Source organism: Eschscholzia californica, unplaced genomic scaffold (assembly GCF_041429995.1).
Source record: "Eschscholzia californica isolate CP2 unplaced genomic scaffold, dmEscCali1.0.p SCAF_5, whole genome shotgun sequence".
Taxonomy (NCBI): Eukaryota; Viridiplantae; Streptophyta; class Magnoliopsida; order Ranunculales; family Papaveraceae; genus Eschscholzia; species Eschscholzia californica.
This window is the reverse complement of record NW_028238472.1, coordinates 3,973,224-3,997,372: the sequence shown is the minus strand read 5'-3', so window position 1 is coordinate 3,997,372 and position 24,149 is coordinate 3,973,224. Positions and strand designations below refer to the sequence as shown.

The following is a 24,149-nucleotide window of genomic DNA, read 5'->3' as shown; positions in this document are numbered from 1 at the left end:
CATCAAGTCCGTTCAACGGAACTTCTGGTGGGGTAAAGCTAAAGGTATATGCACCAAAGCGTGGTCATATATATGCCTCCCTAAAAGTCAGAGAGGCTTAGGTATTCATCTCCCGGAGATAGACAATAGTGCACTTATAGCTAAGATGGCGTGGCGTCTCAAAACTGAACCGGAAGCTATTTGGGCTAAGCTTATCAAAGCGAAATACTTCCCCAACAAGAGTACCCCGGGTCCGGCCAAAAACCATCACTCGTGGAACTGGAAAACCATAAGAAAGTATTATAATATGGTTAATGATTTGTCTACATGGGAAGTTAATTCGGGCCAAGAGGTGAATATTTGGACTGACAGTTGGATCCCAGATCTGAATACACCCATCACTAATGTCAGCAACTCCCCCCTTACTAAAGTTGCTCAGCTGATCACTAATAACGAATGGAATGACGAGATTCTCAGGGGAACTTTTGATACCCATACGCATAATCTGATCAAAACGTTACCTATTAATCAGGAAGAGAAAGATCAATTGAAATGGAAGCTTACAAAGACGGGTAAGTTTACAGTAGCCTCGATGTACAAGTATCTTACCAGCAACAATACAATGAACAACCCGATTACACGCAACTGGAAGTTCATTTGGAATCTCCCGACCATCCCTAGAATCAAAAATTTTATTTGGAAGGTCTGCAATGAAGCTCTCCCAGTGAGAGGCAGAATTGGAAAATATATAGGAAACATGTATAACTGCCCCAATTGCAATATTATTGAATCTATTGAACATGCCCTCTTACACTGTGCCTTAGCTAAAAACATCTGGTTCTATTTCGACATAATCTCGGAGAATATCACATCCATATCGGACTGGATTTTCTCATGGGAAGAGAATGGGAATCTATGCTACACCAAAGGAAACATCCATCTTTCTATTATTCTTTGGGTGCTATGGAAAGTTAGGTGTGACCACTGCTTTCAACATGAGATAAATGAGTTGCAACACATTATAAAAATGATAGAAAATTACCCGAACTTAAACAAAAAACTTAGTAATAAGGATAGAAATATAAATTCTTCAACTGATGAAAAATGGCAACCCCCACCGAATAATATGATAAAAATTAACGTTGACGCCTCTTTTACTAATATTTCTTCTAATATGGGAATTAGCATGATTGCACATAATGATAAATCTATATTCATCGGAGCTCAAGTCAAATCTAGTAGAGCGAGAAATAGTGAAGAAAGTGAAGCCAAGGCTATCCTTCTTGGAATTGAATGGGCTAAAGAGATGAATCACCGATCCATCATCATAGAAAGTGATAACATTAATCTTATAAATCATCTTCGTAATGACAAACAGGCAGTTCAATGGCAATCTATCTTACATATAAAGAAAATCAAGTCTTACATTCAACAGTTCCAGAAGATCAAATTTCAGTATACTGGGAGAAAGCTGAATCAAAATGCAGACAAATTAGCGAAATGGGCCAGGAAGAATCGGAGAGATAAAGTGTGGATGAATGTACCTTGTATTCTAGTCAATAAGTATTGTAATAACGTTTTGATTTAATCTAATGCTATCTATTTCAACGAAAAAAAAACTAGTTATACATTATTTAATTAATTTTTTCTTTTTTTTTGGACATTGGACTTTAAAAAATCATTACATTTACATCTATATAATAAAACAGAAGGAAAAACGATGACTGGGACAAATATTTTTTTTTAATAAAGGATATTGTCTAGAAACCCTTCTCAAAATTTAGAATATAGTCCTTCGTAGAAATAAAATTACCTATTTAAGAAACAATAATCGTTTCCTTCTTAGAAATAAAATAACTAATTTAAGAAATAAAGAAACAAAATAAATTTCAAGAGTTAAAAAAAGAAATTGAAATCTCTCTCTCTCAATAGAATAATAACTAATTTAAGAGAAAAGAAACAAAAAAGTAATACAAAAAAATAATAACTAATAAAAATCTCTCCCTCTCTCTCTCAATTAAATTTTGTAACATTTGATTGATACAAGTGTTCGTGCCCTAAGGCACGGGATATACCCTAGTTAAGAATAAATATATAATAAGTCCAGGGAGCCCGTCATTTGGGGACTCTCGATGACCCGTCCAACTCAATTGGACGAAAAGACAAAAACCGAATCACTTTCTCTCTTTAAAATTTTTCTTGTCTTTTAGTCCAATTGAGTTGGACGGGTCATAGGGAGTCCCCAAATTCTCCCTAGACTTATTGATAATTATATGAATTGAATATGCTCTATAACCATTATAAACAAAGAAGGTCAGGGTTTTGGAGAATCAGAAATAAACTCCAGGAACTAAAGACTTCGCCAATCAAGATTGACTTAGGTCTTAGGACACATTAAATTTTATCCTAAAATTCAACATGATTTATTTTAGCCATTAATCTTCATCTTCGCCTCACCTCCATCCACAACTTCCAACCACTGACCACCACCACTATCTCTCTCTCCTTTTCTCTCTATCTGTATCTATATATCTATCTATCTCTCTTCTTCTTATTCTCCTTCTTCCTTGAGTCAATCACATTATGTTGAATAGATATTAAAGAAATTTAACTCTTTTGGCGTGACATCTATTAGAGCTCCATATAACCCTGAATGATGATGATCCAAATTCTTCTTTTCTTCTTTTTAGGGTTATTTCCCTAATGGCCCCCAACTTTGTGACCAGCTTCCCGCCTGGCCCCCTACTTTACGAGAAATACCCATATGGCCCCCTATTACCGTTAACTTTAACTTTCCGTCACTCTCTCTCCTCCATCTCTTTTTCTCTCTCTGCCATGTCACACCACCTCATCTGTTAGGCCACCTCATCACCTTCTCCGGCAGAGGTCGCCGGCCGGCCGGCGACCTCTGCCGGAGAAGGTGATGAGGTGGCGTGACATGGCAGAGAGAGAAAAAGAGATGGAGGAGAGAGAGTGACGGAAAGTTAAAGTTAACGGTAATAGGGGGCCATATGAGTATTTCTCGTAAAGTAGGGGGCCAGGCGGGAAGCTGGTCACAAAGTTGGGGGCCATTAGGGAAATAACCCTTCTTTTTAAAGTCTACCTCCCAAAATGATGTGAATGACACCAACAGTTTTCAGTCATCACAATTGCGATGAAAGACATGGGAGAAGTTTATGTCATTTTTGAGTTAAAGTTAAGAGAACTCAAAATGATTTCCTTAAGTCAATCACATTATGTTGAATAGGTGTTAAAGAAATTTTACTCGTTCGACTAACACCTATTAGAACTCCTTATCACCCTAGCATGTAGATGATCCAAATCTTGGACATCGGTAAACCGAGTAAATGAATCAAAGAAACACCAAGAAACGAATGAGTCAACCTCTGTCTAGTCATTACGGAGGAGAATACAAAAGGATTTATCAATTAAACCTAGAACTAAGAGGTCGGCATGAGTATCTTAGGTGCCTTAAGCTCTGCTCTTGCTCTAAAAACAACCAGGTCAGCTTGGTCATAGCTTTGCTCTGGATATTGGAGCAACAAGGGAGCCTAAGCGCCAACATCCCTTGGTTGGAGTGGTAAGAGGTTAAGTCTTCGTCGGAGAAGAAAGGAGATGGACATTGTCCTCAAGACCACATTGCCTCTAACCGTTTGTGAATTGCCTTTCGCGAGATTGTCTTTAACAACTTTATCCATTGCCTATAAAATCTCCTTGACAAGTTTAACTTTGATATTAGGTCTGCTCTGGATGTAAATTTTGGATCCTCTACTAGTGGAGGTAGAATTCTAACTTCTTCTTCCTCATCTCCTACCACAATTACCAAATTCTGCCACCACCACTATGTTTTGTCCCCGCTTTTTCTTCTTCTCTCTATCCACCACCACCTCCTGGTATCCTTCTATCTATTCCTCATTCTCCTCTACTCTCTCTTTCCAGTCTTCTGTCCCTTCAGTTTTTCTCTCTATCTCGTTCTCTCTCTCTATCTCTTTCTCTCTCTCTCTTTTTCTCTCTCTACCTAATCCAGCGAAGGGGGGATTCGTTGGAAAACAGATTTGGTTTGGGGATTTCTCAAAACACTGTCGTTTTCCATCGATATGTTATTCACCCGAAAACAGCTAGAGAGAGAAGAGTTGGAGAAAGGGAGTAGAAGAGAGAGAGAGATAGAGGGAGAGAGAAAAAAAAAAAAAAAAAAAAGGGGAGAACAGAGAGGGGGGGAAGAAGAGGAAAAAACGATGGTGGTGGTGGTCAGAGGAGGAGAAAAATTCTCAAAAAATTGAAAGTTGCCGAAAACGGTAGCAACCATTACCTGAGTTGATAAAAAACAGTAGTGGAGTTGTGGAGAACAAAAAAGAAAATATCTCACTCAAAATTGTTTCCTCTAACATTAGAAAAAGAATTAGTCAATTAAAATTAAAGTCTTTGCACCACGAAAAACTTTCTTATTTTTCTAAAGCGTTGGTCTTACGGAAAATATCACGCTGACAAAAATTGACCGTCGTAGACACCCAAATTTTTCTTTCTTATAGGCATGGGTGAACGACAAACTTCATATCTCCAAGCTTCAAAAAAGAAAGAATAGACATTACCTGTTGTAACTGGTAGGAGCTTACAAAAAAACTAGAAGGAATTCCTCTCTGCAGCGGAGGGATTTTAGGGGTTGGTGGCGCAACCTCCTAATTCCTCTCCCGGAGCAGTTATTGGCGGTTTTTCGTTTGAATCTTTGATTTTCTCCCTAGAATTCCTCAAACCGACTCCAAAATCTATCCCTGGTCTTCCATTTCTATACATCTTCTCAGTTAATATTCACTTTAAACTTCATGATTCGACAAAAATAAGTTCCAAATCGACAACTCTCCATCAAAAGTTAGATCCAGTAAAAGAGAATCGATTTTTGCATCAGTGTTGAACGAAGATGAAGATGAACTTTAGAAGATTGTGGTAAATCTCTCTAATTGAGAATTGAGATTGTACTCCTAGAGAGAGAAAATAGATCTATCAAAAGAGGCACATATTGTGTATGAAAAATAACGAAGATCTGTGTTTCAAGTATAAAATCACGAGAAGAGAATCGACATCATAATCTCTGTGTCGGATGACATTCATTCTAGTATCGTCATATTACTACTTATTTAGTATAATTTTATTATTGTTGATCTTATATGATCCTTAATTCGTGACCTTTAGGGTCCTTGTTTCGTAACCTTTAGGGTTTTGTTACTTTATTGTTGCTATCTTGTAATTCTTAGAATCTCTTTTCTTTTCTATTGAACTCCAAATTTCAGTGGAGTTTGGGGTTAGATTTAAAATAGGATCAAGGAATTCAAGAGATATTTTGAAGTTTGATTCCAAAGATTTGGTATTTTCTTCCTCGGACGGCATATACAACATCCTTCGGAGATAACGGAATGAAACCAAGCGTTAAGAGAATCTAGGCCTTCAATTACCATTCAATTCACCAGAAGAGCAAGCACCACTGACGCGTTTTGACTTAGTTCATTCAACATAAGTCAAAATATCGGCAACATGTATTTTTGCCCCTTTCAAGTTCAATTATTATGTAATCCTTGATGTAGTGTTACTAATTGTGAACATTGTTGTTTGATGAATGAAAGGTTTATTCAAAAAAAAAAAACTGGTAGGAGCTTGTCCAACCCAAACGCCTGTTACCGGCAATCTCTCTCACTCTTCTTCGTTAACAACGCCGTATTGCCACGTGGACATAACTTTCCCACTCTATAAATAAGATTTCATTTTGCCTCAAAAATAGAGAGAGAGAGAGAGAGAGAGAGAATCTGAAGAGGAAGAGGAGGAGGAAAGAGGGAGGCAGATGGAACGTGGAGGTGGTTTTCATGGATATCAAAGGTTCTCTAAATCAAATATTGGTAAATATTAATTACTCTCAATTCAAACCCTAAACACTAATAATATACCTAAATTTTTGTACCAGAAAATACTAGTACTAATCTTTGATTTATTTTCTTACATGCAAGCATCATTTTGAATCCAAGCCAAAAAAAAAAAAAAATTCAATCTTTGATATTTTATTTTATTTTCTCTATTTTTCATCTAGTGCAATACAAGTTATTTTTTCCCTTCAAATCCATTCATAACCAATTAACTAAATTCTTATACCCTTCATAAACCTTTGTATTTCTTTTAGTGCATGTTTCAAGCTAGTCTCTCTCTTGTGAGTCTTATTATTATTATTATGTAAATTTCGAACATTGATCTTCTTTTTTATATTTTTACATTCTATGTTCTTAAAAAGACTGATTTCTTTCTAGAATACCTATTTTCGCATGACCCAAGTTTGGTTCTTTAAATTTGTGTCTAGTTTATTCGTATCAGTTACGATTATTTCCAAACTTTTGTCTTTCTCTCTTAAAATATGGTTTTACTTTTTCTCTCTACCTCTCTAGTATCTTCTACTTTTTCATAAAAAAGTGAAACATTATATATTGATTCATTTTGTTTTCTTTGTTCTTTTGTCTCTATAAGTTTGAATATATTTCAATTACTAAAAGATGTTCCACCTAACTTAGATATATAATGCCATAAATATTGTAGGTTGTATATATAAAAACAAGAAATAGACATGCAACCTATCAAGCTCCATTCTTTAATGGAGCCGCCTGGGGTAAGAAAAGTTTTGTGTGTCCTATCACCTTGTCTAGAATCTTTGAGACCAAAAACCCACTATTGTGTGGCCTTAGTTTGTCTAGGGCCGCTCGACGTACGTCCTAGGTTAACATAATATACTGACTTCACAAACAGATCGAGTCACAGTTTTGTAGTAGACCGTTTCGCGATAGTTTATTAAAAAGTCTTACAAATGAGTACTTTTACAAAAACCACTATCTTCCCTTGGTTTTGCTAAGATAAATGAGTGTGTTGTTTCAACCAAAAAAAAAGATAAATGAGTGTTGAATGCTATAACTAAAATTTCACTTTTTTATTTTGTTTCTTAAAGAGATGCCGTGTGGCCGCCACTTGTCCAAAATGAGGTTATGAAATGTTTTGACCAAGCGCCGACTTGAACAAATGCTATGTGACGCCCTTGGCCCGATATCAACGTCCTGAATTGTCTAACTCATCTAAATTTGAATATATTAGATCTAATATATTAAATCAGTTTAAAAGAGTTGTTCAGACGAGTCAAATGGTTTGAGTGACGTTTGTTTTGCTCACTGTTTTCATCCAACTCGTATAGATATGTATCTTTTAGATTTAATACTCTAAACCAACTCAAAACAGCCATGGAGTCTGGATTGAAAGAATTGTAAAGAGTTAATTGAGATTTCTGGAATAAAACAATTATTTGATACAATACCTAAGGTTAATATTTAATGTTGAGTCCAAAATGAATACTCTGAAATGCATGATTACGTGATAATTGGAGAGGTAACTTGAAATAGTCGACCCGATAATTTAACGTGGTTCGGTCAGATAATCATGACCTACGTCCACAGAGAAACCAATAATATATCTATTAATAATCACCGGCCTCGCCCATATCTATAGAGTGAATTAGGATTAACTAAACTATGAAAGTATATAATATTTATCTAAAGAGAAGAGATATCATGAATACATGAAACTAAATATCCTGGATATATGATATATCGTTGGGTATCTTCAAGTATCTTGAACTCTTGTTGATTGTCGGATCTCCAATTCACTATTCATCTAATATTGTTCCCATATCTCATAAAATAGACAAGTGAATATATCTATATTCGGATGGGTATTTTGCTTTTGAAATGTCTAAGAATCTCTATAAACATTTATAGGGATGAATCTATCAGCAGATATATCGAACAAGAACCACATTGACATAAACGTAGCTTGTACAGTTCGTGAACAAGATCGTTTCATGCCAATTGCTAACGTTATTCGTATAATGAGAAAAGTACTTCCAAACCATGCTAAAATCTCAGACGATGCGAAAGAAACTATACAAGAATGTGTATCAGAGTACATAAGTTTCATAACAAGTGAAGCAAATGATAGATGTCAACGAGAACAACGAAAAACGATAACAGCTGAAGATGTGTTATGGGCAATGAGTAAACTTGGGTTTGATGAATATGTTGATCCATTAACTACTTATCTTCAACGATATCGCGAGTTTGAAGGCGATCGCGGGTCTATTAGGGTTGATTCATATGTGAAAAGGACTGTTGATTTAGCTTCAATAACTACAGTTTCTGCTCCATTTCATCACCATCATATGGTTGCTACTTCTTCTGGGTTCTTTGTGGCTGCTGCTGGCCTAGGAACACAAAATGGAGGTGGGTCAGGATCTGTACAAGTAATTGGTGATTATTTTAGGGAGGGATCTGGAAGTGTTAACTCAGCTACTAGGTTTGATCCTTATGCTTCTTATAAGTGAACTCATTCTATATATATAGAGTGAAGAAATTAGTAATATGATGTGGGAATGGGAGTAGGAATGGGGTTTGTGTGGAGTTTGGGGCTTGGTTTGGAGGATGGGTGTTGTAAGTTTGTTCTTATTTTGATGTAGGTTTTGCTTTTGGGTGTTTATCAAAAGTTAGGGTTTGGTAAATATGTATATATGGTAATCAAATTTTGTGAATTTTGTTTGTGTTGATTAGATATATTGATTATACCTATATGCAACAATACAGTGGTAGTGCCAACTTAACAAAGTGGTTTGGTAGGTACAAGAACTAGGAGTTCGAAGCTGTCCGCTACATTAGCACGCATGGCCGCTTAGAATAGGCTATGGCGGTCTATGGGGATGGCTGCGTGCACAGTTTGTTTCTAGGTCGCACCAAGTGAGCCAGTCACAGGTCTTCAAAGCAGGTTATGTCTACCAGAGTCCATTTAGGCAACCCATTAGCACCCATTTCATGACGCTCTAGGGGCCTGGTCATGCACGGAACATTACATTTTTGGGCCGTGCAAAGTGGGTCCTAGGCCGACCCGCCATAGTCTCTGAACGAGCCGTTGTGGGGCCTTTGTGACCTAGACTCATGTAGCATCACTTTGGTCCATCAAAGAACCAGTTGGTTCTCTATGGATCAGCTCACAGATTGGAACAAGAAAAACAGGGCTCCCCTCATTTGCCCTAAAAAGACACTAAACATCAAAGGAATCTGCTTTGTATTTAGCTTTAAATAGTACTCCTCACCTGTTAAACTACATATAACTTAAAGTTCTAATTAAGTCTCAAAAATCAACTGGAACGAAGGAAAACAAGAATAGGTTCTTACATTTTAGCTTCATGGAAAACTCAAGCTAAGGCTTCAGTAAGTAAATTGGCTTCGCCATTTGATGGTTGTTCGATACACTTCTTTTTTCTCTCGCCATGACCTTCGTCTTCTTCTTTATGTTCTTTATCTTCTTCTTCTGCTCCTTCGACTTCTTTTTTATCATCTTCTGCTTCAGCCCCACATCTTTTTCTTTGAGGAATGACCTGAAAGAATGAAGTTTTCCAGTCTTTCGTCTCCACGAACTTGAGCAATATCTCAAATACTTGATTTACAGTCAAAACCTGCTTAGTCCAAACAATGGTAAATCATACTAATAAATACATATAAAGACGAGAAATAAAGAAAATCGGTAAGCACCAAAACCACAAAAAGTTAATTGCTCCTATTGACTACCCATAAATGAAAGTGAATAAAAATAAAGGTTTTGTATATAAACTCAAATAAGTATGAATTTCTAGGAAACAAAATTATCATGAAATATCAAATTCTATGAAGAACCAAGTCGAGAATTGAGAGGCCAATTGTACCTGGGAACTTGACATCTTCAAGTAACTTCCAATTGGAAGTTTTGCAGTTTGAATTCCTTGGTCAGTTGCTTTTTTCATGGTTATACCTTTCCATCGATTTCGGTCCACTAACCCTCCAATAATGTATATTTTCTTTGGATCAAGTACATCAACAACAGTTTCTGAATCTGCAGTGAGATAGACGAGATTCTCCTTCTGGTCTTGTAAAGCATCGATATACGATTTGTCCTCTTTCTCAATTAGCCATCTATCAAATCCAGGTATCCTTCGAAGTGGGTCGTGCATTTCTCCCCCACATCCAGTCAACCATAGATGGGCTGGTGAACTACATCTGCCATTTACTGCATAACAATACATAATCTGCAACTTATATCAGTAACGTCTTCGCATATTTAACAGTAAGCTATAAAAGTTAAATTTCACATTCGAGACCTCATTCCATGACTCTATCGATATATGAAATGAGTCTTTTTAGAACAACTTCATCGGGAGAACCAATTGCAGAGACATAAAAAATAGCAACAGAGGGATTTGGGCAACAACAACGTAACGGGGAGAAACTTGATTATAGCACAACGTCATCCACCAACACAAACCGATAGACCACATTAACTCATTTGGTGTGAAAATCTAACGACAGTAATGAACCTCTAAAGCTCAAAACTTGTGTATTACATTAAGTCTATTGCTAAGTAAGACCAACCCTGAACTAAAGACGGGCTCATATCCAAGTATCCAACACAAGAAGCCGGTAACTGTTACCGGCTTGTGATGATCCAAGTCAGATCTTCCCAGCTCCTCGCTCCTCAAGCTGTATGCAACTCCAAACAGATATGCAGGACCATAAATATCAGAAATCAAGCAATTCAAAATTGACTCTCATGATTACTAGCATTGTCAAATAACTCGTTTCTTTTGCCGCCATTACTTCAGCTGTTGTTCAGATCTCTACCGGCCTAAAAGCCCTAAAAAGCATTGGGGGAAAAACATGACATCCCCATTGATAATGGAAACTGGAGTACAGAACCCATTTTATGAAGATTTGGAGCTCAATATTCCCATCGAGAAAGAAATATGCATAACATATGGTAGAATTATGGATCAAACCAACAAGTAAAAATGATCATGACTCCACTCTTTTATACAATGACAGTGTTAAAAGATTATAAATTTGACAAAGATTTCTATACATAAATCGGCTAAACAATGGAAAAGTTCTATATATCACAACATCAAGGAACACAATTTATTTATTTAGTGTTGAGGCAATATCAAAGATTGCAACAATTTCAGCTAAAAGCTTAAGCAACATTGACTCTTGACGAAACCAATGTTACGATGTAGGAAAAATGGAACTTCAGTTTCTTAAACAAAATCAACGGGTACTTCTATTCAGTATTTTTGTGCCATCACGGTCGCTAGGATACTCATGATGGACATCATTTTGTGGGGTATTATTATGACGCAGTGAAAAAAAATCAGAAACGCAAAAAATCACACACAGGAACACAAGAGGTTATTAGGTTTGGTCATAAAACCTACCTGAAGGCGAACAATGGCACGATGATATCAGTACCTATGAAAGATAATATTACAAAGATTTCTCAAGAGCTTCTGAAAAGATATATCCCACAAACACTAGCACTCTATAGTCTATACCTCCACTGTCTCTCCCAAACCGAAAAACAGAATAATTCACTACACATTGATAACCTCCCTGCCCCTTAAACTAGAGCAAAATAGCGTAAATGAACCAGAAACACAAATGGGTCGTGCCAACATTTTGGACTTCACTCTCGGACACATCCATAACCATAAGGTGTTTCTTAGCTCGCATTTCAAGGGTACCGTAAACCCATATTCAAGACGCTATTCCAACGGATATAATGTGAAGTTTCACACTACATCTTGTTGCACTTGCATATAATCGGTTTAGGACCATATAATGCTACAAGTCAAAGCCTACTCCCAGGGGCGGCCCGGGCCCAAAGCCATCAAAGCGGTCGCTTTGGGCCCCGACCTAGTCAAGGGCCTCATATATCGAGTAATATATGTTGTTCGCGGAATAATAATTTATTTTTAAACGGATTTATAACATGAATCAAGTTATGGCTTAGTGGTTCAAGAGGTTCAATTTTGTAGGAGAGGTCACGAAATCGTATCCACCTCTAAGCATTATTAGAATTTTATTTATTTTTCTTACAAACACTATATAAGGCCCCATATTTTAATTCCGCTTCGGGCCTCTCACATGTTCGGGCCGGCTCTGCCTACTCCAGACCTACATGAAACCAACGATCTCCATTTTCGAGTCAACTTTCTCTCCCTCTTACTCTTAATGGACTTCTTATTCTCGATGGACGGTTGATTCCTATTTAGCACTCGAGGTAGGTCTACTTTTATAGCATCTTTTGTTATTGTAGTCTAAGGTTCTCAGAGTATGGACTATAGTGTATTAATGTATTGTATACACCCCCACAAAATAGTTGGTTTTATCACCCACATTACTACTTATCTACTTTTAATCAGTTATAGTTTCAGCTTAAGAAATTAGGGCAAAAATGAAACAAGAAAACACACCTGTTGAACAAGGCTACTAATCTCACTAGGGTTCATAAGATCAGAGAAGTCAAGATCAATTACAATCTTTTGTCCTTCTTCTTTAGCTTTCATCATTCTCTCTACTTTCTTTTCTTTCTCTTCTGACCTCTTCTCCATTCTATCCTTTCTCAACTCCTTTCGTGACTCAATCAACTTCAGTTTCTCCTCTTCTGATAAATTTGAGAGTTTCTCATCCCATTCACGACGTTTTCTTTCCCCTTCTTTCTTTTTCTCTTCTTTAATGGCGGCTTTTTTCTGTGCTTTCTTTTCTTCGTACTTTTGTTGTCTCAGTAACTTCTTCTGAGCACTTTTAGAGAGAGATACAGTTGGTGGGGGATTAGGGTTTTCAATGGTGTTAACTTCATTTTCGACTGGTTCCGCCATTTTCAACGCTTCAGAGAGGAAGAAAGGGGCGACTTTGAAGGAATTGAGAAAAAAGTATTGGGATTTTTGTCCTTCCGGATAAATATCATAAATTAGGGTTAATTCCATTTTGGCCCCCTAATAATGACGACTCACCAAAATGTCCCCTAATCCTAAAGATGACCAGCTTTAACAATTCACTATTTCTTTACCCTTTTACCCTTCTTTTCGGAAAAAAAAAAAAAACTCTCGTATCCCTTAGTCTTTATGTTCCCTGGAAAAGATCGTCGATGGATTGGTCAGTCAACCAGCCGTCGGGAACCCTTCATCGAAAAATAAAAAGAAAAGAAAAAGAATCTCCTCCTTCCACCACCGGCCCGTTGACTAACGGCTATCACCATTACCTCCTAACTACGATTTCATCCAACTTTGTTAGGGTTAATCATTCTCTCTATTTTCACTTCTTTCATCGTCATCTTCTTTTCTCACTTTCCTTGTTCTCTCCTCAAATATGTATGGAGTTTTATTTGGGGCTCCACAAATCCTCCCATACCCCCGCCCCTCTTGGAGAGACAAACTATCATCTGCTCAGATACCCCTGACTCGCAAAAGACATCTCCAAAAGAACATTGTCTCCTTCGCCTGAAGAGATAACCAGTATCTTTTTTCGGCTAATGAAAAACTATCTATGGTTTATATGTATTAAGTTTCAATACTTGTGAAGGATGGTGAATAGTAAAAGTGCCGTTACACCATAGATATTGTCTTCCTCAAAACGACTATTCTACAACTTGGTAAAATAAAATTCTGTGATCATGTCTTTGTAAAGGAAAACAATATCATACTTCACTATTTTTAACTCTTCTCGAACAAAAACAAAGAACTTATCCTGTCACAAAAGTTCAAAAGAAAAGAAGAAACAACAATAAGAAGCTTCATCGATCCACCCAATGGACGTTCACTGGACCTCAACTGATTTACTAAATAGACTTCCAAATATTTCAACTAAAACCTGTAATAAAATTAAGTGTAGTGATTCTATACTCGCACTTCCGTTAGCTCCCAAGAAGGCAAGAACCTCAGCCGTCAACAGGTGCTCCAAGAATATGATTCTACGAACAACGAGGCCTTCATAAACTTTCTCAACTCAATGGCCTACTTGTATTTCGACAAATGACCCCAAGGCTCGTCTGTTTCAAGCTTCAACTTTGTTTCAGGGCATAAGCGAATGGATCATCAAGATCACAGTTGCCTGGATGCTAAAAGTAACGGTGATAGAACCTTCCTCCTATAGCCACTTCATTGATGCAGGGCATACAACAAAACTCAACAACACCACCTTCCATAGCATAAAATTTCACGCACTCGCAGAAGTTTTAGACCTTTTCTCAAGCAGAGAGTCACCAACATATAGTGCATCCATGAGCGTCACACCAGATAAATGGCGAGTAGAATAACCTTTCTTTGTGTCATAACTTATTTTTCCTGTATCGGTTAAACTAACAGCATCTGAACTCAAGTTTTCTGCATCAAGTTCAGCAGAACTCGACTCTTCCACATTCTCTGTTGTTTGTGACTTCTCGTTCTTGAACTTTATATGGACTGCCTCAGCCTGTTCTGCAAATAATCTTTTAGATATTGGAGAGCTACAGATCTCTTTGTAAACCTCATAATTGGCAGCACCAGTTTTCCCACCTTCCAGCAATTTCGACAGAGGGTGTAAAACTGAAATAGGGTCACTTTTCCTTTCTAGAGTTTCCTTCAAATTCAATAATTCCGAAACATATTCCTTTTTGCTGAATTGAATAAAGGCTGCTGATTCGTCCAAGCAATAAATGGTGGTCACGGAGTCTGCTCCGAAGGTTTTGGATACACAATCTTTAAGATCCCTTGGTTTTAACTTTGAAGGAAACCCCCACAATAACACGGTGTTCTCAAACGCGATATTTGAGTATTGGCGTTTAAAGTTGTGATGACTTGAAGATGCAAAAGTTTTATTTCCGGTGCGTAGGTCAACAATGGAAGAATTGTTCCAACTGACAAAGAGAAGGTTGATGTATTTCTGAAGCTTCTCATGATGAGACAACTCTGTTGATTGAGAATGGAGTTTGAAATCAATACCCAGATGAGTGCAAGCTTGAGCAAAGACACATCCAGTCATAAAAGCATCATAACCAGCTTCATGTTTGGCTCCTGAGTTCCAATTAGAGGACCTGCAAATGTACGCGGAGTGCCCCGTTTATACGACATTTATAATTTTATGTATTTGATGGTAAAACTAGAATATAATTTTGTACATATTATGCACAATGAATTAGTATACTAGAAATAAATAATATCTAGTACAGTATATCGAAAGTATAGTATTTGGAACCAACAACTAACATTCATAGTGGTACAAACCTCATATCATCCACTTGAACTTCAATCTTGACACCTGGCCGACTAGCCAAAGCAGAATTTCCAGAAGCAAAGGCAACTTGCGGACATAAAAGAGCAAAGGCTGAAGATAGTGATGTGCTCTTCTTCTTCATCAGATACTGAATTACAGGGTCAGTATTTAGGAGAAGCTTTGTATCAATAATGTACTCGAAGTTTTTATGAACAGAGTATACAAATTCTTCTACTGTGGAAGGAAGAGGACCAAAGAACTTTTTGTATATGTGCGCGATATCTGAATCAGGAAAATGGAAAAGGATCATTTGGGAAAAAATTAAGGAGTACATATAGATCACCACATCCTGAAGTTTAGAACTTATATATACCTAAAAAGCTATTATGACCAACAACCAACTTCTTTTCTGAGGAGAGGAGGTCAATAACATGGCGAAATCCCACTGCCGCGTTTACCTTCATCTCTGCTTCCTTACGTAAGCTTCCCCTCACCTCTTTCTGGAGTGGGTCAACACATTATTCACAAATTATTTAACGAAGGCGGGGTGTCAATCCTACTAGCGAGGTTATTCAAAATCAACATACATATACATTTATCTGTGTAAATTTTTCTTACCATAAGATTGTCTCTATCATCCTCAGAATCTGTAAGCACTACTAGCTTCTGATCGGAGGAATTTTCTTCATTTGCTCGGACAAAAGAAAGATCTTGAAAATGCTTTGTTGTGACCTGCGTAGTTCAAGTTTCAACCTGTTAACAACATTGTTGACGGTCAACACTCAAAGTTCCGCAAAGCCAGTAACTAAAATTTGAAGAGAATAACTAAAAATTTGTACGGGAAGATAATACAACCTACAGGAGAGTTTCAGGTAACAATAAAATGTGTAAAAGAAACCCCCAATGGGAAAAGAACGGCCTAAAGGCAAATTCCAAAATAAGCTTGTCATGTTCGAAAATTTTTAGATGTCTCTACTCTCTTATTCTCATTAAGTACCTTGTAGAAATACAATTTATAGTGCAGAGTGTGATCCCAAACCAAATATAAACAAAGAAACCACCATTACCACAACCATATTTCTAATTCATGCTAAATTGGGGGAACCACAATAGGAAAACATAATAGAAGAAATTATTTTACCAGCCTAATCAATCTCAGTTGATGAGAAGTGAAACCATTCAGTTTAATTGCTGGACGCATTTTGAAGAAAACAGTCTCGAATTTTTGTGTTGAGTCTTTTGAACTTCCTCCCAACTGAGACCCTCCATTTGTATTCCTCAGTATACTATCACGCCACTCACTGAGTTTGTTCTTCATCCGCCATGTAAAAAGAATATCAGCGCTACAGCCGCTACTAACCAGAGAAACATCACTGGATTCTTGTGGCAATAACTCATCTTTATACGAAGAGCTCAAGCGAGCAAGTGCTTCGGCTTCTTGTTCTCTGGATAAATAAGATATTCCTGGGATTACCCAAGACTGTAAATTCTTGAAAATACTAGACATATAAAAGTAAAACAACATAATGCCATCAGAGTAAATTACTAATCACTATATCATCATGTCAAAGCTTACATAAATCATGGTGCTATGCAGTTGCGATCACTCGATCCACCCAAGTAACTCGTTGATCAATCAGAGCCAGGGGTGAACCGAGCCCATGCAGATAACTGTTGTACAACAACTATTGTAATAGTATATAATGTATGTAATATGTATATAATCTGATCCCAAGCCGATCCAGAGACGACTCAACTTCTAAACTACAGTGTCACTTACTTTCCATACAAACTTGACAACTATTTCGGCAATTTATGTTTGAGCTAAGCCTTGTCAAGTAACACACTTGTATATGAAATCAATGCATCAAATATATGTCATTTAAGTCTAAATCTTACTTATGTTTAATATTACAGCTCAAACAAAAAGAAGAAGACCTAGCTAAGATGCTTATGAAGTACCTTCATGTATACAAGCATTGAAATCAAATTGATATTTAGCCAAAAAATCAATTGAGGTTGTCTGGCAGAGAAATTCATCAGCTGGACCATCAAAAGGTAGCTCCTTGCGAGGAAATATGAAAAAATTATACCTGTAAATATACACCAAATGCCCATTAATCTCCATACATACCACATAATTCTCAACAGACACAAAGAACTGATTTCAACATGGAAGCAGAATTCATCAAATTGACCTAATGTTCTGAAAATTTGGAATCTTTAGCTAAAAATATGAGTTTAAACTGATGGGTCAGTTACAAATTTCAAAATACCAGAAGAACATAAACCCTAAAACTAGGAAAGAGGGCTAGAGAGAGAGAGAACTGACGGGTGAGAAATGAAGGATTCCTTTGAAGCATCCCAACGAAAAGGGCAAACACCAAATTGAACAATAGCAAATTTCTCAACAGAATCTTTAACTTTGAGGTATCGAATATCAAATCGATCAAAATCTAATGATTCTCGCCATGGAGCACTGGTAACTCCAGTCATTTCAAGATCAACAGCAACAAAATCAGCTTCTTTGACATGTTGTTTAAGATCTTGTAGGGCTGAATCAAAGTTCTTCCTAGTTACGTTCTTGATAGCAAAGCTGGAGGTTGAAGAGGAAGAAGTTGAAGAACAAAATGTGCGAGTGAATGGAGTGGATAATTTTAGGGTTAGGGTTTTAGAAATTGCCCTAACTAACAACAATCTTTTCTCCATCATCTCTCTTCTTCCTGTAAAACTCACGCGGCACAGAAGGTATTTCGAACAAGTATCAATTTAACCGGGAAACCAACCTAATCAGACCGCAAACGTTTATACTAGTTTCACAAAATTTCATATTTTAGAGGGTTAATTCCATTTTAACCCCCAATTTGTGACCAACTAACCATTTGACCTCCTGAAGTTGTAGCAGTTCCAATTGGTCGGCAAGGCCCAAATTTTAACTTTTCCCACAAAGACCCTTAGGGCCCAAAATGGATAGTTTTTTTTTTTTGTTTAAATGCCCAAAATGGATTTAATATTAGAAATGTCAAAACATTAATGTCCACATCATTTTCCGTACTATCTTCCACTTCATCATATATTTCTTCTTCTTCATCTCTACCTTTCTCCTCCACCTCACTCTTCTTTTCTGGGAGAATGTTGTCAGTAAAAGATCGTCTGTCGACGACCTTCAACCTTCGTCTAGTAACTTTCAACCCAAAAAAAAATGAAAGTTATTTCATCTTTCTATCTTTTATGTTTCTTCTTCTTTCTTTGTTTCTTCTTTTCTTGGAAAGAGGTGGTGGTGATGGAAGGTCGAACGACAACATTCTGCCGGAAAAAAAGGGTGAGGCGAAGAGAAGGAGTGGAGGAGAGGTGGAATGAAGTGGAAGAGAGTAGTGGAGATGAGGTGGATATAATGTCTTATTATTTTTTGGGATTTGTCCCATTTGGGCCTTGAGAACACAACAGAATAGTCAAATACGTACTGGAGTCAAAACAGAATTAATTCTATTTTATATTGATGTGTGATTCGGGGCATGATGTTTTGGATTCGAGGGATGACAGATTTTGGTTTGGGAAAATCTTGGATGCCTCCAACTCCTACCACTACTTCTTTTTTTTCACGTTGGAGAAGGATCGCCTGCAGAATGTCATTGTCAACGATCCTTCAAAAAAACTACTTCTTCATCTCCTTTCACCATCACCATTGACCGGTCATCACCACCATTTTTCTTCTCTCTTCGTCTCCTTTCTCCTCTCACTCTTCAAAAAGAGAGAAATGACAATGAGAGAATGGTGGTGGTGGTGGGAAAGAAGAAGAAGATTTTTTTTTAGATAGTTGTTTACAATGGTATTCTATGGGCGACTTTTTTGGTTGTGAAGAGAACAAAATAGTGGTGGGGTGCAAGAGAACCCAAAACGTGCTAAATCAAATTTTCTCACCCAAGTCTTAGATGCCCCAGATCCAAACTCATGCAAGTTTTAGATCACCCACCTTTATATAATATACTTGAAATATGAGATGGGAGATGCTAGAGTGTCCAAATTTTTGGGCATTTTAATGTCGAGCTGATGTGGAATCACTAAAAGACAGAGTTTTTTCAAAGTTTGACTATGGTGGGGACCGCTTTTGTTTCTAAATGAGGAAATATTTCACACATTTACTATTGTAACTTGTAGTGATCACTTCTAAGCCAATCAAAACTCTTTTAAATTGTTGCAAATGTAAAATCATTGTTACTTACCTAAGAGAGTTGTCAAACCTTCCAATGGGGGTTTTAGCATATCTTCCTATGGAGCTATCGAGGTATTTGAGGTTGTGTCAGGGTAATTGAAGGTGGCTCTTCATAGTTCACAACTCTTTTCTAATAACCACGAAAATGGATGCTAAAGACAAATAAGCGGCGAGTTTACAACTTATCTATTCTAACTTATTGTTAGTATTTTTATAAGCATTATCCTAGGTCTTCTAAGAATCGGAAATTGTATTAGCTTTGAGCTACTTTTTTTTGTGCAAACCAATTTTAAAAGGAGTTAGTATTTTTATTAGCATTATCCTACGTCTTCTAAAATTTCGAAACTTTATAAGCTTTGAGCTATTTTTTGCCGGTTTTCAAGAGGAGTTAGACTCAATAAACATTTTTAAAATCAAAACACATAATACTGCATATAAAGTATATTTCTTTCTTGCGTAGACGAGAAGAATGAAGTCGTTTTCACGCCATCTTTATCTAATTTAGTTGACCTAATATCTCATTTATCTTTAAGCTTCCATCGTAATTATCTTTCTATATATATTATAATAACATTGGTTTGGGACTTTGGGTGCTTCTTAAGCGCCCCATTGAAAGACTATAAGCCCCTGCTCTCTATGTTCCCCTCCTCTTTTGTCGTTTTCATCTTGACTCCCCCATTAAAAATTTGAGTGCCTCTCGACTTCTTCATTTTCAGTTTTTGATCCATTTCTCTTTCAAAATCTCTATCAAGTTCCTAGAATTCTTTCGTTCTTTGAAAAAAGGCTTCAACAGATTTTCAAGTGCAGTTACTAATTTGCAACAAAAAAAAAGTGTAGTAGTGATTACTCCAAATATCTAGTCACATATAGAAAGATACGTTTTCTGATTAAGATAAAAAATGCTTCAACTATTAGCGAAAAGTCGAAAACAATAGTATTATAATTGTGCTTTTCAGATACGTGTCATCAAGTATCTGAAATAGATAACAAAGCTTTCCTTAGCAAGCTTGCTTGGAAACTGTATACAGAACCTAAGTCAGCTTGGGTGCAAGTGATGAAAACAAAATACTTTCCGAACAGTGATCGGCCGGACCCAGCAAAACCATACCATTCTTGGATATGGAAGAATATAAGTAAATACGTTAATCAAGTTCGAAATATCACTTGTTGGGAAGTACATAATGGTAATGACATTAACATTTGGAATGATAACTGGATTCCACATTGCAATGCCCCCCCTACTAACATCAATAATTCCGATCTTGTCACAGTCGCTCAACTCATGAATAATGGTAGGTGGAATGAAAACATTTTAGACGAAACTTTGGACTCCATTACTAGCAACCTCATTAAAGCAATGTCTATTGATAGTGATGGTATAGATAGAAAAAGATGGGTACTCACAAACTCTGGACTCTTCACGGTCAAATCAATGTATAATCATCTTAGAACTAGTAATATTTCAAACTCAACGCCCAATTATAACTGGAATTTTATCTGGGCAATGCCTACCATTCCGAGAATCCAAATGTTCATCTAGAAAATATGCTGCAATGCTCTCCCGGTTAAAAGCCGTATAGGCAAATACATAGGAAATAACTTAATGTGTAACAAGTGCACAATAATAGAAACGATATAACACGCTCTCTTATACTGCCCAATGGCAAAAAACATATGGTTCCACTTTAATATTATATCAGAACACATCATCTCCATCACGGAATGGATTTTTTCTTGGCAAAACCCTACCCAAACGAACACCACCTCAAATGGAATTCATTTTGCCACCATCCTATGGAATATATGGAAAATGAGATGTGATAACTGTTTTCAATATACCATCACGGACATCAATAAGGTCATTACATCGATCAAAAGCTTCCCAAAAAAAATAATTCCAAAGTTAGCAAGAATGAGGACAAGTATGACAAATGGAACCCACCCGCGAACCCTTTCCTTAAAATTAATGTTGACGCCTCGTTTGTGGCGATAGAAAGTAATATTGGTACTTGTGACATCCCATGTTTTCAAGTTTAGTTGAGGGATTATTTGACATTTGGGTCAAGTCAAAACAGGGGCTAAATTAGTAAAACGTCCAAACTGGTGGGTATTTTGCAATTGGGACAAAACTCAGGGACTTAAAAGGAACTAAGTAAGCTGGCCACTTTATACAACGACACGTGGCATCATTTTTGCCTTAAAAACGAATTTGCCGTGCATGCATGTGGGACGTGTTGGAAGGGGATAAAGTTTGATTATTTTAAAATTATAGGTGGACCCCACTTTAAACCAATTTCTTTTAACCCACTTTTACACAGCAGAGAACTAAAATATCAAATGGTTTTGGTCGTGAAGTTTGGGAGGTTTAATGGTTCGAATGTTCCGTCGTCAATTTCTTCGCGCTCAGTTGTCGGAATTCAATGAAATTTGTGTCAGGTAATCCCATTCGACTTGTTCTATATATTTAGCGGTTCAGAAATTTCAATTTCGTCCGAATTTGGTAGTTTTATGATAGCTATTTCGTATACTGTTTAGTTGTACTAATTTCATTTGGGATCGAAATTTGGAGCTATTTAGACGATTATTATTCGATTTCTTCAAATGGTTTATGTTCAGGATCACGTTTAGAATGTTATGGACTATTTTGGGGTGACCATATATAGATGGGGTGCTGCCGAATTATTTTACGGCTCGAATTTCATATTTGGACTAGTTTTGAGAATGAACTGAAATAGAGATGGTTACCCGAATTTTGTCATATTTCATAGGAATGGACAATTTCAGTTATAGGTTTATATTATGAGGTTCGTTATATGATTTGTCAGCCTATGAAGACTCTGAAATGTAAAATAGAATTTATAGGAAGTTGGTTGATTGGTTCGTAGGCATTTCCGATATTCAGGAGACATAGGTACGAAGTTAGAGATCGATTCGATAGACACTTGAAGTCTTCCGAAGATAGCGAATTTGCTTTTAAGTTTTCATGGTTTTGTTTTAATGATTCTTTTTATTTACGAAGGTTCTTAGTATAAGAACCTAATGTTTCTTTTCGGTTTTGGTTATTCTTCCTTATCCCAGAGTCTGCGAATGAGGAGGAATAAGGTCGTCTGGTAGGCGGGAGTCTTTGGTGATGCAAGGACTGAGGTAGGGGTTCTGAATCCTTTATCCAGCATGGTTTTATAGATAATGAATATGCTAGATTCCATAGTTATATATGCACCATTATAACTAGAGTTCAGGTAGCATGAAACTCGATTTATGTGATGAACTGAAATATGCTTGAAATAGTTTGCTGTGATACGAGAAATGTTTTTGAACTGTTTTTACTGTGATTGCAAACTACTTGGGATTTTCTTGTATGTACCCGACTGCGGATTATGTCAACCTACGGGCATGTAGCCATTGAGGGTAGGAGGACATGTGGACACGGGTGTGACCCGTGTGAGATCGGTGAGGTGGGCGACACTAGTCATGAGACCTGTGGGAGTAGAGTGCTTCACTTGCTGGCCATTGGTGCTCGTGCCTCCAGTTCGAGGCTCAGGGACGTACTCCTGACCGCTCGTCTGGGAGGTGACATTGATTGGGAATCCCTCTGCTTTGTGGCGATATGACTCTTGGTTGTTCCACTTCCGTGTTTGATAAGATAATGAATTGAATATGAATATTGGTTTTGATATACAAATGAAACTGATTTTGAAAGATCGCATTAGATGCATGACAGGGTACCGAAGAGAATGAGGTTCAGGTCCTTCCATGGGTATTGGGGGACGGCTCTCTTATTCGAACTCGGTGATCAAAAACTTATTTAGATACTTAAGGTATATATGTATCATGAGGTAAACTCTTCAATGATTGCGGAGTCCCTTAGTGGGAGAGGGACTTACCGGCTAGGGGTAAGTCTCTTTCTCGAGGAGACGTAGTGCATTAGCTAGTGCCATAAATGGGCTGGTACTATCTAACGTACTCTAGGTTCTCCTGAGGTACTCTCCTCTTATTGGGAGCGCACCATGGGTGGGCAGCTAATCACTGCTATTGCTTGCTAGATTAAGGAAAATGGTTTTGTATATAGTATATACAGTAACTGGTTTGATAACTCGTTTTGTCATGATGTTTACGACTTATTAAATGAACTTTTGAAAACGTGATGGGTTTTGGATTGGTCTTCTACCAGAATAACTCGTGTCGGTGAGTATTCTGACCCCCTACCAGTTGTTAGTGTGCAGGTTCTTGGTTGTAGCCTCGAGGCGGAGTGTGTATTCCAGCCGGTGATCTTGTCTGACGAGGCTAGTGGAGTTATGTCGTTTTATATGATTTTTCGTTATTTTCAAGTTATGTATTTATCGCAGAAACCAAACTCTAATATGTATATACGTAAAACTTAGAGTTGTTTATAAGTTGTATCGGTGTTGTATGAGGCGTTTGTATGTTTGTGGTTCGGGTTTCGACCCGAAATTGAGTTGAGTTTGTTTAGCTTCCGCTTAATAGTTTATTCTTGTATATGCGAATGTATGGTTTGCATGACAGGTTTACAGGTGCGACCGGTTCGATTTACAGAGGAGATTCTGTCGGATTTTTGTCTCGTCTGTGAGTTGCCGGGGCGTGGTCGTGTCTATTTTGGGACACGGGGCGTCACAGTACTGGACTCATAGTCCACAATGGGGATTCGAAATTCATTGAAGCATCAGCTTCCTCAGACAGAGCGAGAAATAGCGAAGAAAGTGAAGCGCTAGCAATCCTTAAAGGTCTACTCTGGGCAGAAGAAAACAACCAAAGTTTCATCATCATAGAAAGCGATAACTACAACCTCATCAAGCACATTCAAGATAGCCGACATA

The 24,149-nt window shown here is 37.3% G+C and overlaps 3 protein-coding genes and 2 long non-coding RNA genes across 6 annotated transcripts; 2 read left to right on the top strand and 3 right to left on the bottom strand.

Annotated features, from left to right (window-relative positions):
- The first annotated feature begins 5,754 nt into the window (after window positions 1-5,754).
- On the top strand, window positions 5,755-8,578 carry LOC147536399 (nuclear transcription factor Y subunit B-4-like). Its single transcript, XM_086639930.1, has 2 exons — window positions 5,755-5,864; window positions 7,773-8,578. The coding sequence occupies exons 1-2, from the start codon at window positions 5,810-5,812 to the stop codon at window positions 8,372-8,374; spliced, it is 657 nt and encodes a 218-aa protein (XP_086496056.1). The 5' UTR covers window positions 5,755-5,809; the 3' UTR covers window positions 8,375-8,578.
- On the bottom strand, window positions 7,906-12,818 carry TRM10 (tRNA (guanine(9)-N1)-methyltransferase-like protein). Of its 2 annotated transcripts, XM_086639929.1 has the most exons (4): window positions 12,326-12,778; window positions 9,746-10,105; window positions 9,219-9,499; window positions 7,906-8,254 (listed from the first exon to the last, which is right to left on the bottom strand). In XM_086639929.1, the coding sequence occupies exons 1-3, from the start codon at window positions 12,728-12,730 to the stop codon at window positions 9,239-9,241; spliced, it is 1,026 nt and encodes a 341-aa protein (XP_086496055.1). In that variant the 5' UTR covers window positions 12,731-12,778; the 3' UTR covers window positions 7,906-8,254; window positions 9,219-9,238. The 2 variants fall into 2 exon arrangements, with proteins under 2 accessions (XP_086496055.1, XP_086496054.1); XM_086639928.1 differs by lacking the exon at window positions 7,906-8,254 and having other exon boundaries at window positions 9,092-9,499; window positions 12,326-12,818.
- On the bottom strand, window positions 11,188-12,319 carry LOC147536398 (uncharacterized). The gene is made up of 2 exons (XR_015225111.1): window positions 11,738-12,319; window positions 11,188-11,707 (listed from the first exon to the last, which is right to left on the bottom strand). It is a non-coding gene; the product is annotated as an uncharacterized LOC147536398 (long non-coding RNA).
- A 711-nt stretch (window positions 12,819-13,529) lies between the features above and the next one.
- Window positions 13,530-18,014, bottom strand: LOC147536396 (poly(A)-specific ribonuclease PARN-like). The gene is made up of 7 exons (XM_086639927.1): window positions 17,434-18,014; window positions 17,064-17,194; window positions 16,243-16,565; window positions 15,720-15,833; window positions 15,475-15,601; window positions 15,113-15,383; window positions 13,530-14,922 (listed from the first exon to the last, which is right to left on the bottom strand). Exons 1-7 carry the CDS (start codon window positions 17,811-17,813, stop codon window positions 14,067-14,069), a joined length of 2,202 nt encoding a protein of 733 aa, XP_086496053.1. The 5' UTR covers window positions 17,814-18,014; the 3' UTR covers window positions 13,530-14,066.
- A 3,627-nt stretch (window positions 18,015-21,641) lies between these two features.
- LOC147536395 (uncharacterized) lies at window positions 21,642-23,784 on the top strand. Its single transcript, XR_015225662.1, has 3 exons — window positions 21,642-21,750; window positions 22,393-22,458; window positions 23,524-23,784. It is a non-coding gene; the product is annotated as an uncharacterized LOC147536395 (long non-coding RNA).
- The last annotated feature ends 365 nt before the right edge of the window (window positions 23,785-24,149 follow it).